The sequence below is a fragment of the Phyllostomus discolor genome, chromosome 15 (assembly GCF_004126475.2).
Source record: "Phyllostomus discolor isolate MPI-MPIP mPhyDis1 chromosome 15, mPhyDis1.pri.v3, whole genome shotgun sequence".
Taxonomy (NCBI): Eukaryota; Metazoa; Chordata; class Mammalia; order Chiroptera; family Phyllostomidae; genus Phyllostomus; species Phyllostomus discolor.
This window is the reverse complement of record NC_040917.2, coordinates 25,804,021-25,817,277: the sequence shown is the minus strand read 5'-3', so window position 1 is coordinate 25,817,277 and position 13,257 is coordinate 25,804,021. Positions and strand designations below refer to the sequence as shown.

The 13,257-nt window shown below is 67.3% G+C and overlaps 1 protein-coding gene across 2 annotated transcripts in view; it reads right to left on the bottom strand.

Annotated features, from left to right (window-relative positions):
• CAMSAP2 (calmodulin regulated spectrin associated protein family member 2) overlaps positions 1-13,257 on the bottom strand; it is a 33,469-nt gene that overhangs the window by 476 nt on the left and 19,736 nt on the right. For both annotated transcript variants that reach the window (XM_028531128.2, XM_036016217.1), the window contains 11 exons: positions 13,046-13,185; positions 11,049-11,142; positions 9,609-9,687; positions 9,025-9,104; positions 8,662-8,731; positions 5,849-8,048; positions 4,003-4,139; positions 3,320-3,540; positions 2,358-2,430; positions 1,364-1,479; positions 357-475 (listed from right to left, as the gene is read on the bottom strand). In XM_028531128.2, the coding sequence (XP_028386929.1) occupies positions 357-475; positions 1,364-1,479; positions 2,358-2,430; positions 3,320-3,540; positions 4,003-4,139; positions 5,849-8,048; positions 8,662-8,731; positions 9,025-9,104; positions 9,609-9,687; positions 11,049-11,142; positions 13,046-13,185 (3,329 nt within the window). The remainder of the gene's footprint in view (positions 1-356; positions 476-1,363; positions 1,480-2,357; positions 2,431-3,319; positions 3,541-4,002; positions 4,140-5,848; positions 8,049-8,661; positions 8,732-9,024; positions 9,105-9,608; positions 9,688-11,048; positions 11,143-13,045; positions 13,186-13,257) is intronic.

Below are 13,257 nucleotides of genomic sequence, written 5' to 3'. Positions count from 1 at the left end.
GTGCGCGCCCGCGGCCAGGGCGGGGCACACCTCCACCGCCAGGGCACGCAGGCGCCTGGGCTGTGGCTCAGCCAGCTCTGCAGGGCCCTGGCCCATGGGAGGCCCCGGCCCCAGGGGCTCTGTGCCTGCCCTCCACTCCCCAAGAGCTTCGCTTGGGAAAGGGACCCCCACGCCACCCACATTCAGGAGACGTGAAGGAGTGCACGGGGCCAGAGTGTGGTTCGTGGCTCCCCACGGGCAGCGAGCCCGGCCTCACACGGCCTCACATGTGCAGGCGGAGGGGGGTGGGGTGGGGTGGGGTGGGGGGAGGGGGGCGGGAGCCCTGGCTCCAGGGCTGACGCAGGTGGCGCCCTCACCTCCAGGATCTTCCTCTTCTGGCCTTCGTTCACCTTGCCGGCCAGGCAGCAGTGTGCCAGCGCGTTCTGTATGATGTGCTTGTTGGACTTGGCGCTGGGCTCCTTGTACAGCTTCGGTCCTGCGGCGACAAGCGCAGGGCAGTGACCGCCCGCCCAGAACCCGCCTTGTCCACACGGGCAGGAGCCTCTGTGGGACCCCCCGCCCCTGACTGTCCTCGGGCCACTGTGCCCGTCCCCCTGGGGCTGGGGGCTGCAGGGGCTCTCGACAGAGTGGGGCTGTGGGCCCCTGGGCCGCAGCAGCGTTTAGACAGCCCAGGGGAGGCTGCGTCTCTCCCCCTCCCATGCCGTTGGGCCTGCCGCGTTCCCACCACCGCCTGCTCCTCGGCCCACGGACCCCTGAAGCACCTTCGCCTTCTCCCGCCGCGCTCCCCTCGAGAGTGGGGCGCACAGAGCCCCGTCTCCCACCGGCACCCCCCTGCACCCCGTCCTGCACGTGGGGGCTGTGCCGAGGGCCACAGGCAGTGCTCGGGTGCCAGCAGCTCCAACCCCACCCTCCCCGGTGCCCCCTCGGCAGGCCCCAGGGGGACAGAGTGCTGCGGCACACCCTGCGCCTTCCCCCCGCCCCTCGGGCACCTGCCTGCCTTCTCCCGCCCTCTTTAGCCCGCTGGCAGCCTCTCCTTCCCCACAACACCCTGCTGTCCCCTCCGCTCCCGCCACGGACGCCCGCCCGCCGGCACGCAGAGCGTCCTAGCTCTTCACCGAGCAGCAGCACCACTTGCAAAGCTGCGGGCTTCTGAACGCTGAGAACATCTTCAGACCCAGACCACGACCCAGCGTGGCCAGGGCTGGAGAAGCGTGAGGAGCGGCCTCGCTCCAGAAGCAGCCCGGCCGGCCCCGGACACGCCCCGGCCTCCCCGACGCCCCAAGGGGCGGGGGAACCCAGCCCCGCCCCCGCCCCGCGGTTAGCTGCGGCGTCTCCCCCGGAAGGCGCAGGCGCAGGCACAGACCTGTGTACTCCGTCCCCGAAGCCACGGACGACGTGGTCGACGCGTTCTCCCAGTCCTTCTCCCCGTTCCGGCTGCCGCAGCGGCTGGGCGACAGGAAGCCCTCCACGGACTCCGACCTGCGGGCATCGAGGGGCGCGGTTCACGGCTGCTCCCGCGGAGGGAGAGGGAGAGCGCTCGGGGAGCGGCGGGGAGCGGCACAGCTGGGGCCAGAGTCAGCGCGAGCCTTCAACGCGCCCGGCGGTGGCGTACAGCAGGGCCGGCCGCGCCCAGAGTGCAGCAGGCTCTGAGGGCGCCTTGCGCAGCAGCTGCTGGCTCGACACGGTGGCCACACGGCGGACAGGGTCCCCAGGGTGTCAGAGCATAGGGCAGCAAGACGCTGACCCTTCTCCCAGCCTGTGCTCCGCAGGGGCGGGCGCGAGAGAGGCCTCCGGCTGTTGCTCTGGGGTCGTTCCCCCGGGGCGACACTGTGCCTGGTGGGAGACACACTCGGGGGGGGGGGCAACCCCCTTTATCTGTGGACGGGATCCACCGCCACTGCGTCCACAGTCGTCGCTGACGCTGCAGTTCACAAAGGGTCTGTCTCACCCACGCCAGTGCTGCCGGAACTCTAACCCAGTGCCAGGCGAGTGCCCGCTGTGTGGGGGTGTCTTTGAACCACTGCCGTCCACCCGACTTACCAGAGGCCCTGACTGGGGCTCACTCCTTGTTCTAGGAGGGAGGACAACAGCGGGGTGGGGGGCAGACACCCCTCGTTCTAGGAGGGAGGACAACAGCGGGGTGGGGGGCAGACACCCCTTATTCTAGGAGGGAGGGTAAGGGGGGCGGACAATGCCCCTCATTCTAGGAGGGAGGACAACAGTGGGGGTGGGGGGGCAGACACCCCTCATTCTAGGAGGGAGGACAACAGTGGGGGTGGGGGGGCAGACACCCCTCATTCTAGGAGGGAGGGTAAGGGGGGCGGACTCCCACCAGCCCACGGTAGCGGGTCGGTTACCTGGGGGTCCTCTTGCCGGAGTGCACGCTCTCGCTGTCGCCCGTGGTCAGCGACGCCAGGGAGAGGCTGGACACTGAAAGCACACGGCACAGTCGGTCTCGAGGGAGAGCCAAGCCAGGCAGCTCCCAGGGGTGACACAGAGACTCTGCTCGGGGCTGGGGGGGGCGGCGCTGCCTCTGGGAGCCCGGCCTCTGAGGCGCTGCTGGTTTGACTCTCAGCGTCAGCCCCAGCGCGCTGCACGCTTGTAGCCACGCTTTACTACAGCGGGCAGCGAGCCTCTCTACAGAAAAAACAAAGCTCATTACTGACACGAGCTACTCCAGAAGGAACATGTGAGCCAGGACACCAGGGCTACATGAGAAGAATGAACACAAAGGACATTAAAAAGATAAACTACATTTACATGAGAAATCCATCGATTGATTTTAGCCGATACTGAGTATCAACAAGTTTTGGTGGCCAGAAAAGGCAGAGAGCTGTTTTTCTCCTCAGCTTTGGCATAACTACGGGAATTCCCCGAAATGCTCAGTGGTTTTTAGTTTCAACAAGATACACACTGTCTTAAAAAGTGGTTGTGTGTGCTGAATTTCAGAAAAAAATACCCCCTCTCAACTCCAAAGACTACAAACTGGGGCTCCCCAGCACCTCTTGGCTAGCGGAGGCCTGCGTGAAGCCCTGGTCTCGGGTCCCTCCCGCACTGCGAGCCCACGACGCAGGCGCCTGCACAGACGCGAGGGAGGGCGGGCCACCCACACGGGAGCGCCAACAGCACCGTGTAAACACGCCCTCTAGCGCGCGCGCATGCACACAGCAGCCCACGGCCCCGAGCCGCCCTCGCTCCCTACGATCTCCACACGGGGAGCGTGCGTGCCCACGGGCCAGCCCTCCCCGGGCTGGCGGACCAGGTGCGGCCACGCCGGTGTGACAACCAGGCTGGTGCTTCCGTGCCTGAGCTGCGTTACCTGGAGGACCCTGAGTGGGCGTCCTCGGGGGCTCCACGTGGTCTCTGTGGATGGACTTGGGGCGTGGCTTCTTCTGCCTGGCGGCCGGGGCCCGGGGCTTGAGCACCGTGTCCATGTCCTCCATGAGCTTCAGCTGCTTGCGCCGCAGGTACTCCTGCCGGATGAACTCCCTGCGCGCCCGCTCGTCCTCCTTCCTCTGGCGCTCCTCCTCCGTCTTCCGCCTGGGAGAGGCTGGGTCAGGGCCGGGGCTGTGCCCGCGGGGCGCAGTCCCCGGAGAGCGCGCGCCCTCATGTGTCCGCACCCGGGGGGGGGGAGGCGGGGGGTAAACGGGTCACTGAAAACCTGCTTCAGATAGTTTAGGTCATTACAATCGACATGCGCGTACCACCGACACAGTGTGAGAGTGTGTGTGTGTGTGTGTGTGTGTGAAATCCGGTGAAGTTAAACTCTTGTGGTTTCTAGAGAACTTGACTTTGAAATGGCCTCAAGCGTAGGTGAAAATATACAGCCAAGTAATACTTTGGGAAACCAAATTAACGTCTAAATATTAACCTAAAAGTCAGTCTGAATCCAGCAGCCCAGGCAGCGCAAACGTCTGGAGATCCGCCAGCGACTGATGGAGACGCGCGCGCGCGCGCGCACACACACACACACACACGCACGCACACCCCACCCGCCCTCACCGCGTCTCTTCCTTGCGGTGCTCCAGCTCCGCCTCCTGCTGCTGCTTGCGCAGCTGCGTCTCCTTCTCCCTCCGCAGCCGCTTCTCCAGCAGGGCCGCCCGCTTCAGCGCCATGTCGTTCTCCGCCTTCTGGTCGTCCTGGGGACAGATTCCCGGGGGAGGGGGGGCACGCTTTAGGCACCGATGCTCTCATTCCCACCCTCGGAACTAAGAACCTGAACACCTGTCCAGCCTCCTCCCAGCCGCACCGCGTACAGGGACGTGCTCCGGGGATGCGGGGAAAGACGGGCACCGAAGTGGCAAGTGTCATCAAGTCACGGGGGACACCGACTTGTCACGGGGGACACCGACTTGTCACCGCGTCTCCAGACCCGGGACGTTAGCAAAGAACAACCAGCCATAAAAAGGAAAAAAAGGATAGAGGTGTTTTTTCGGACCCTAATAAATAGTTCAAGTGGGGAGTTCCCCCCTAGTTTTTAAAATCGCATTTGAATGGTGTGTAAGATATATGCTCGATAAAGAAAAGTGGAGTTGAAACACCAACAACTGGTTCCCCGAAGTGACATCGCGTAAATGAAACTGTCGCTGTGGTTTTCTCAGCGGAGGTTCTGGACCACACGGAAGGCTTTCTTCCCGTGGGAGGAGAGGGGAGGCGGCCTACCCTGCCTCTCCCGAAGGCCCCCTGGCCCGCCGCGTCTCTGCCTGCATCCGCGGGACCGCCCGCTCTAGCCAGCCTCCAACACGCTGCCGCGTTCAGGGCGCCGCAGACGGCAGGAGGGGCCACCGGCTTAAGGACTCTCTGATGCTGGGCCCAACACGCTGCCCGGGCGCCTCACACAGACCCTCAGAGGGGCCCACAGGGCGCACGCCCGAGGCCAGTTCTAACAGAGGTTCTGCGTTCACGTCCCGCGTTGCAGCCCCCGCAGCTAAGCCCGCCATGGCCAGCGCTCCGGCGCTCGCGGGTCCGGCCGCCGTGCGCCCCCGCTGGGATCTAAACGCGCTCCGGCCTCCGCCTCCCGCCTGCACTGCACACCCAGCCGGAGGTGAGCTGCTTCGGCCCCTCCGCGTAGAAACGAAAGCAAGTAATAAACGCCTGTTCCTGATGATTGACGAAACCCATGCTCTTCCCTATAGGGCCCATGCTACAGGTAATTTGGAAAACACAGAGAAACATTAAAATGAAAAAAGTGAATGATAACTAGAATAAAAGCTTAAAAACATCAGGCTTTTCTTGTCTTGTGAATATCTATGAAAAACGTCAACACTCCACCATCAAGAGGTGACAGCGCTCGGGGTTCCTTCAGGTGGCCGCAGTGCTGTTTGAAGGCGACACCCTGCAGCCACACGGAGCCCGGGTGGGTGCCGGACCTTCCCCCCCCCCAGGCTCTTCCAGCAGCGACTGCAGTGACAGCTGCGCGAAGTAGGGGCACGAGCTTGTCAGCGGGCCATCCTGCAGGAGCCCACGTGGCCAGTTTTGAAAGGGTGTAAAAAAACGTAAGGCAAGGTAAGATGCTCCAGACTTTAGAAAAGGCCAAACGTGCTCGTGCACAGCGCCAGGGCACGCACTGTTCACAGGCCGGCACGCGAACGAGTCTGGAGAGGCCTGCGCAGCGCCCCCTACAGGCGCTTGTGAGAGAGAGAGGGGCAGAGGGGCAGAGCGGCAGAGCAGCCCCCGTCCGGACGTGCGCGCACCTGCCTGGCGGGGCCGCTCCGCACGCCAGGGGCTCGGCGCCCCGGCCCGCTAGGACTCGCGGCAGGCGGGCGGCCGAGGCCGCCGGGAGCAGACGCCGCGGGCCCCGCCCAGCGGACGCCCGAGCCCGCGCACGCGCACGCACGCGCCGGCGTACCTTGAAGAAGAAGCCGCAGCACACCTTCTGGTCCTCGTCCGCCTGCTCTCGGTCGCTCTCGCCGTCCTCCTTCTCGGCGGGCGCGTCGGCCTTCACCGGGGGCTTCAGGTCCGAGAGGGACACTTCGATGAGACTCGCGTTCTTGGGCGCAGCGGGCGGGAAGGCCGGCCGGGGCGGGGGCCCGGCGGGCTGGCTCGGCGGGCCCGCGTTCGGGGTCAGACACACGGTCTCCGTGACCGGCTGGGACAGGACCTCCGCGACGGTGGACTCCAGGGGTCTCATCTCCTTCTCTGCCGGCGCGGGCGCGGGCGCCGGCGCGGGCTGCTCCGAGGCCTCCTTGCGGGCCTCCTCCTTGGCCTGGGGCTCGGGCTCCCTCGGCCGCGGCTCCCCGTCGTCCCCGAAGCACACGAAGGAGCGGGTCTGGATGGGCACCTGGCTCGGGGAGAAGCGCCTCAGCCGAGGCAGGCTGTCCACCGAGCGCGGCGGCGCCAGCGTGCGGGTCAGGGGCGGGATCTTCAGCTCGTTGGGCCGGGGAGTCCTCGGGCTCTTGGCGGAGGGCGAGGGGCCCTTCCTGTGGGAGGACTGCGGGGACGGGTGGGCGGGGCGCGGGGGCTCCGAGAAGGCGGCGCCGGCCGGGGCCGGGCCGGCCGGCCGGGCGGGCCTGGGCTCGCGGCCCTGCCGGGGCGGGGAGGGCTGCGGCGGGGAGATGACCCAGGACTGCCGCTCGCGCATCTGCATGAGCACCTCCTGCTGCAGCGCCAGGCGCTGCATCTCCTGCTGCAGGAAGTGCAGCGAGGCGTTCAGCTTCTCGATGGACCGCGTGTACTCCAGCACCTCCCCCTCGCTCGCGGCCTCCTCCGCGGGGCTCGCCAGGCCCCACTGCTTCTCGGGCTCCACGGGCGTCGTGGGCGACTTGGGCCACCGGGCGGGGGGGCTCTCCGCGCTCTCCTTGATGTCCGCCAGCGACCGGCTGCGCTGCCCGCCGGCTCGCTGCGGCTCCTTCTCCCGCGCGAGGTCGCTGTACACCTTCTCGTCCTCCGCCCCGGCCGCCTCCTCCCGCAGCGGGGCCGCGCCGTCCCCCCGCTTCTTCACCACGGTGAGGAAGGCCGTCCTCCCCATCTTCTGCCTCTGCCTGGTGAACGCGGCCTCCACCTTCTTCTTCTGGGCCTCGATGGCGCGCCGCTTCTCCTCCAGCCGCATGCGCAGCTGCAGCATCTCGGAGGCCAGCAGCTGCGTGCTGTCCCGCGGCTGCGGGGGCCCGGCCTCCTCCGGCGTCTGGGCCCAGGCGACCACGTGGGGGATGTTCAGCTCCGAGCCCTCCGGGGTCGTCTTCTGCGAGCTGCTCCCGCTGCTCTTCCCGTCGGTGTGATTCAGCTTCCGGAACTTCTGCTCCGCGAAGCTGGTCATCTTGACCCCGGAGCTGGAGGACGCGCTGCTCCCGGGCTGAGACCTGGTGCTCACGGTGCTGGGGCAGGGGCTGGAGGCCTCGCGCGGGCCGCCGGCGCGCAGGTCGTAGTCCTGAAGGAGCTTCGACGTGTCGTCCATGTCGGAGTCCAGGCTGACCGTGTAGTCTCGCAGGGACGACTCCTCGTCCACGGTCTCGGGAATGTCCTCGGAAGGGACGTGGATCCCGGTGTCCACCTCCGTGTCGTCAGTGACGGGGCTCAGGGCGCCCCCGACGTCCGTGACAGGGTCGGGGCCCGTCTGGCGCAGCTGCAGGTTCGCGTTGAGGACGCTCAGCTCCTGGCCGTGGAGGAAGAAGCCGTCGGCCCGCTGGCCCGGCGGCGGCGTGCGCGGGGCCTGCTCCGTGTCGTGGATGATCTGCAGCGCCTCCTCGATGCTCGGGGCCTCGGCCGGGTTGCCCAGCTCGTCCAGGAGGGCTCTGCTCTGCAGGGCTCCGTTCGGGAGCCGGTAGTGGACCTTCGCGTTGGCGTTCAGCTCGTTCAAGTTCATGGGCACGCGGGGCTGGGGGTCCGGGTGCGAGCCCACGCCCAGCTCCTCCTCGATGCTCTCGGCTTCCTCTTCGCCATTCACCGGCCTGAAGGACGCGCTTTTCCGGGTGTTTCTGGGCACACGGTTGTTGTTGAGAGACAGCCCCTCGTTACTGAGAGAGCGAGTGATGCCCTGGTTTGCAGCGGGCCTCTGCACGGTGTCGTCTTTGTCAAAGGAAATATCGAATGAAACTCCGTGCACCGACGACCTAGAAGGAGTCAGAAAAAGCCCGTAAATGCTCCCAAACGAGGGACGGCCGTGTGTCACTGAACAGCAGCTGCTTAAAATAAAGTCTGAGCCGCCCCTCGGCGTCCGCGGAGGGCTCCGCGGTCCCAGGACGCCCCCAGCCCCGGTGCGGACCGCATCGCGCCGCGGTCAGCGCACGCGCGCACGCACGCACGCACGTACGTCTGGCCGGCCCCGCCCCTCCCTGGACGGGACCTGACGCCCGTGTCAGCACGGCGCCGCACCACTAGGGGGCGATGACGAGAACAAGTCCGTGCTCAGCGCAGACGCAGCCACAGTCCCAGGCGCGACCCCACGGGGCGCGCCAGCGGCGCTCGTTCCCGGAACACTTTCAACCCACGGTGGGCTGAGTCCGCGGACGAGGACCCCGCGGACGTGCGCCCCGCGGGCGTGGACGGCCGACCGCTCCATCGCATGGCCCGCAGGGCCCGGCCAGGACAGCCAGGCCACCTTCCGCCCGGAGCCCCTGGGACCCCTCCGCGGCCCGCGTCGCCCTCTCACAGCCGGGCACGCGGCCGGGGAGGCCGGGTCAGCACCTCTCCACAGTGCGGATAGCCTGGTGCAACGCTCGCTACCTTTTCTCTTTGGGCCACGTCCCTAGGAAGCCATCGACGTAGGACATGGACGAAGACCTTCTAATTCCTCCTGCAAAAAACACCGGGGAAGACGGTCACTGGAGCTGTGGGAAGGTTTGACTGACAGCAGCTGAACGGGTTTCACGTGTTCGAGGGCTGGTTAGCAGCGCCGAGAAGGCAGCAGGTGCACGTGGGGAAGGGGCCGTTTCACCGGGAGGAGCGAGCACGGACGGACCGGGCGGCCGCTGGGTGCGGTCACCGTGTTTTCCAGAAGACCGGCCTGGGTCTTGCCTTCGCTCCCCCCCACTTCCCGCCGCTCCCCAGCCGCCGCTCCACACGCGGAGCCCCTGGGACCCCTGTTACCTGCGGCTGCCGCACGGGCGTGGGGGCGAGACTGTCCAGGCGGCAGGTGCCGGGAGTGTGGGGACACGGCCCCTTCCCCGCTGCAAGGCAAAAGCAAGGGCGCGTCTCAGTCCGCGGCTGGGTGACGACACGGACACTGAGTGCGGTCGCGCGGGCAGGGAAGACGAGCCCTGCGTGGACTCGCTGGCACGCGAGGGGGGTTCGGTCAGTCAGTGACGCTGTGACGCGTCCGCTCGGTGGCGGACGACTGCTGGACGTGGGGGGACGGTCACGTTGTGAGGTACGGAAACGTCACGTCACTGTGTCGTGCACAGATGCCAGTGTCACTGACACGGGACTGCGTACCGACTGCACTTAAACAAGACAATAAAGAAAGTTCTCCCCAGGCCCTGAGGGTCACTCTCGTTCCAACGACCCTCAGGGACAGCAGGTTCTGCTGCGAGGGGCGGGGCTCAGGCTGCGGGTCCGGACCGCGGAACCCCCCCTCCCCCCCTCGGTGCGGCGCCCAGCAGCCTGCCCCTGACACGCTCGTCCCGTCCCAGTGGTTGCGTTGTGGTCCCGCGGACCGCAGGTGGACGGCCTACCTGGCGCTGCGGGCGGAGTGGGGGTAGCTGTCCGAGGGGCTCCCTGGGGAGGCTGCAGGCAGGTCGTACGCAGGCTCGGCTACGAGATTTAAAAACCCCGGTTACGGACCCGGCACATTTCCATCATCGTCTGATGACCTCGAGACCGTGTGGACACTTGATCTTGACTTCCCTTCTACCTTACAGAGGGATCAGAGGGACTTGGAAGCTTTCTTAAATAACCTTCACAAGGTAGAATTTTCTTTACATTCTTCAAGTGTTCTTCTGGCTTAAAAACCTCACGTAATCAAGGCTAATCAGGGGGACAGGCCTAACATTACGTGCAGGTATTTAAAACAAAAGGAGGCCTGCGTGTCTAACCCTGCGGGAGCTCCCGCAGGACTTCGGTTACGTGAGTCCACGTTTGCTTCCGTGTGAAGCTGTTTGGTCACCAGTTAAGGAGAGAATTTCGGGGGTCAGCACGCAACCCCCTGGGTGCAGTCCACACTTTGGCAAACTGCTCGGGGGGGGGAGCTGACGTGCCAGCCGCCGCACACCCCGGGCGGCGGGCCACCCACATGAAACCACAGGTGGTGGCGCGGGGGAGCCCTGTGCTGAGGCAGACAGCAGCTGCCCAGGGTGCTGGGCCCTGCCCCCTGGCCCCAGGAGGGCTGGGGCCATGGTGCCGGCACACGGGCTCCACACTCAGTCTGCCTCCCTCCCCTCCGAGGTCTCTCGCTCGCCTCTCCCTTGCCTCTCCCTAACTGTCGGGGGAGGGCAGGGCCGGGGAGGGGGGTGGGCAGAGCCATGTCCCAGCAGTCCCGCTGCCGCAGCGGAGAGGACTGGCCGCTGATCGGCGGGAAGAAGCGTCTCTGGGGGCCGACCTCACGACCCAGGGCTGTCTCTCCCCCACAGAAACCGGCCTCTGGTCGTGCAGGGGGGTCGACGGGGGACCGTTCTGCCTCAGAGCCACTCGGGAAGGGGTCTGTTCTTCGTCTCTGGGGATCTTCATGACAACCCTCTATTCCTTCTTACTAGTTGCCATGATGGCAATCAAGAAACCATACTACTAGTCACAAGACCTATTAGGGCATCTATCTATCTGTCTGTCTGTCTGTCTCCTTTTTACAGTGTGGTGGCGAGTTCCAGTGACAGACTAAAGCCGAGCCACAGTCTGGGTGGGCTCTGGGTCCCAACGCCGGAAGCCCAGAGTCCGACAGGGAACGAGAGCTGGGGGTGGGGGACAAGACGCAGCAGACAGGAGGGAGGGAACGGCAGGGACAGCTACAAGCCCCCCCCACCCCACGAGGCCGCCACCCGCAGGCGACCCCTCTGCTTCCCTGCTCTCCTGTGCCCCCCCACCCCCGTCTCCCGCAGCGAACCCCGGGGCTCTAAGCCACCGAACGCCCAGGACCCCGATCGGGACACGTTGAGGGTGAGGGCTGGGACCGAAGGCACTACCTCCGTGCGGGCGGGCGGTGCGCGGCTGCACGAAGGACGGCTTCACGACCTCGAACCACCAGAAGAGCTCCGCCGTGAACGCCAGGTAGTTGCTCTGCACGGGAGGGCGGGGTGGGGGTGTGGGGGGCGGAGAAGGGAAGTCAGCAGGGCTGGCCGGGACTGGACGGAGACCGCCCACCGACGTGAGGACCGCGTCTCGCTCCTCCCTCGACGCCGTGCGGATGCAGGCCGGCGCAGCCCCGACGGAGACAGCGTGGGGTCCCCAAGGACTCAGGACAGAGCCACCCGCGACCCAGCACCCTCTGCCGGGTCTTCCCCACAGAAGCAGCAGCAGAAGCAGGACCTGGAGAAGGAGACGCCCGCGCCCCACGCCCGCCGCAGCGCTGCCCCCGGGGGCCAGGGCGGGCCAGCGGGCGGCGATGAGGTGTGTGTGCACCCCTGGAACGTCAGCCCCGAGGGAGAGGGAGACCCTGCCACCTGCAACCACAGGGACAGGCCTCGGGGACCTTGTGCCACGCGGACTGAGCCGGGGAAGCGCCGGTTCTGCCTGACGCCCTCCTCACAGGCGGGGTCCGAGCCGCACTCAGAGAAGCGGGGCGGGGCGGGGGTGGTTCCCACGGCGGGGACGGGGGGGGGGGGGGGGGGGGGGGGGGGTGCAGGCGAAGGGTGAGCCCCCGTCGTGAGAAGATGAGTTTGGGGGTGCTGATGACCGCAGTCGGTGGCACCGTGTCACACATCTTAACGGTCTCAGCCCAGGACAGACGCGGTCGCCGACGGAGCGTCGGTTCCCGCCGCGGTGGTGGTCGCTCTGCACGCCCCAGACCCACGCGGCGTTTCACGTCGGCTGCGCTGTCCCAGCCGCGCCGGGCACCGGGGCAGGCGACCGTCCTCGTGCGACTGCGCCGCGCGTGGCCACCAGGGGTCAGCACAGCAGGAAGCCACTCCCCGGAAGGCAGCCCAGCCCGGGAAGACCGCTCCCCGGGGCTGAGGGCCGAGAACAGGCACAAACCCGTCCCCTTCTCCCCGCGGGGACCCCGGCCCGGCCTCACTGGGAGCTCTTCTCCTGGTGCACGGCCGGGCAGCCGCGGTGACGCCCCGAGACAGAGGCCCTCCCGGCCGCCGTCCCGACCCCCGACACGCGCTGAGGGGGAACCACCGTCAAGGTCTGCGCCTGTGCTCCTGCGGGCCTTCTCCCGGCACCCGCGGGTGCGTCTCCGTGTGCGCACAGCAGGGAAGGGCTCTGAGGAACGAGGGACTCGCGTCCCGCGATCCTCATGGCGTCTGCTGCCTGCCTCCTGCACTGAAGGGTGTCTGGGGGGCTCCCTGTGCCAGCAGAACCCCGCCCTCCCTTGGGGCAACCCGGCAGCATCGCAGGGCGTCTCCGCTGTGTCCCCAGCGAGATGCCCTGTTCCCGACCCCTCACTGCCCTGCGGGGCCGTCCACCTGCCCGCTACGGAGGCCCGGCAGCGCACCGCCGCACCGGTGCAGGGCGGGCAGGGGGACGAGCTCGCGCTCCGGCACGTCCACCGCACCGGAGGTGAGAGGGAAAGTTGCCGCGAGGTGCCCGCATCTGGGGCTGCGCATCCCCCTGCGGCTGGACGCCGTGCAGTGTCCAGGCCAGGCCAGGCCTCGGTCTCCGGTTTGGCGCGGAGCGCGGCGACTGAGCGCAGCCCCCTGGCGCACGCGCACCTGCCTCCACCGCGCCCGAGCGAGGACAGCCCCCGTCTGGGTCACGCGGGACCGAGGCGGCCTCGGCGTCAGCGTGGCTGTGGTTCACTGGACCTGCGGGCTTTACCGCCGCACAAACACCCCCGTGTTTACCGAGAGCACCTGTCCCTTTGCGGTCAGAGAGGCGGGACCGAGACTTTTAACGGGCAAGTGCCAGGAAGGGCATTCAGAAGACACACGTGGAAATAACATCTCCCGACGCCCGTGCGCGGAGAAGGGGCGGGGCGGGGCCGGGAGCCGGCCGCGCGCGCGCGCGCGCGCGCACGCACCTTGATGGAGGCGGCGGCGTAGAGCATGTCCTCCAGCGTGAAGTGGCAGCACTGCGTCAGGTGCTCGCGGCAGAAGCCCTGCACCAGCTGCAGGTTGTACAGGCTGTCCGCCAGGGACATGGTCTCCTTCAGGCACACGTCTTCGGGCGGGGGGAGAGCGAGCCGTGACTCGGGGACCCCGGCACCCCCCCCCCCCCCCCCCCCCCCCCGCT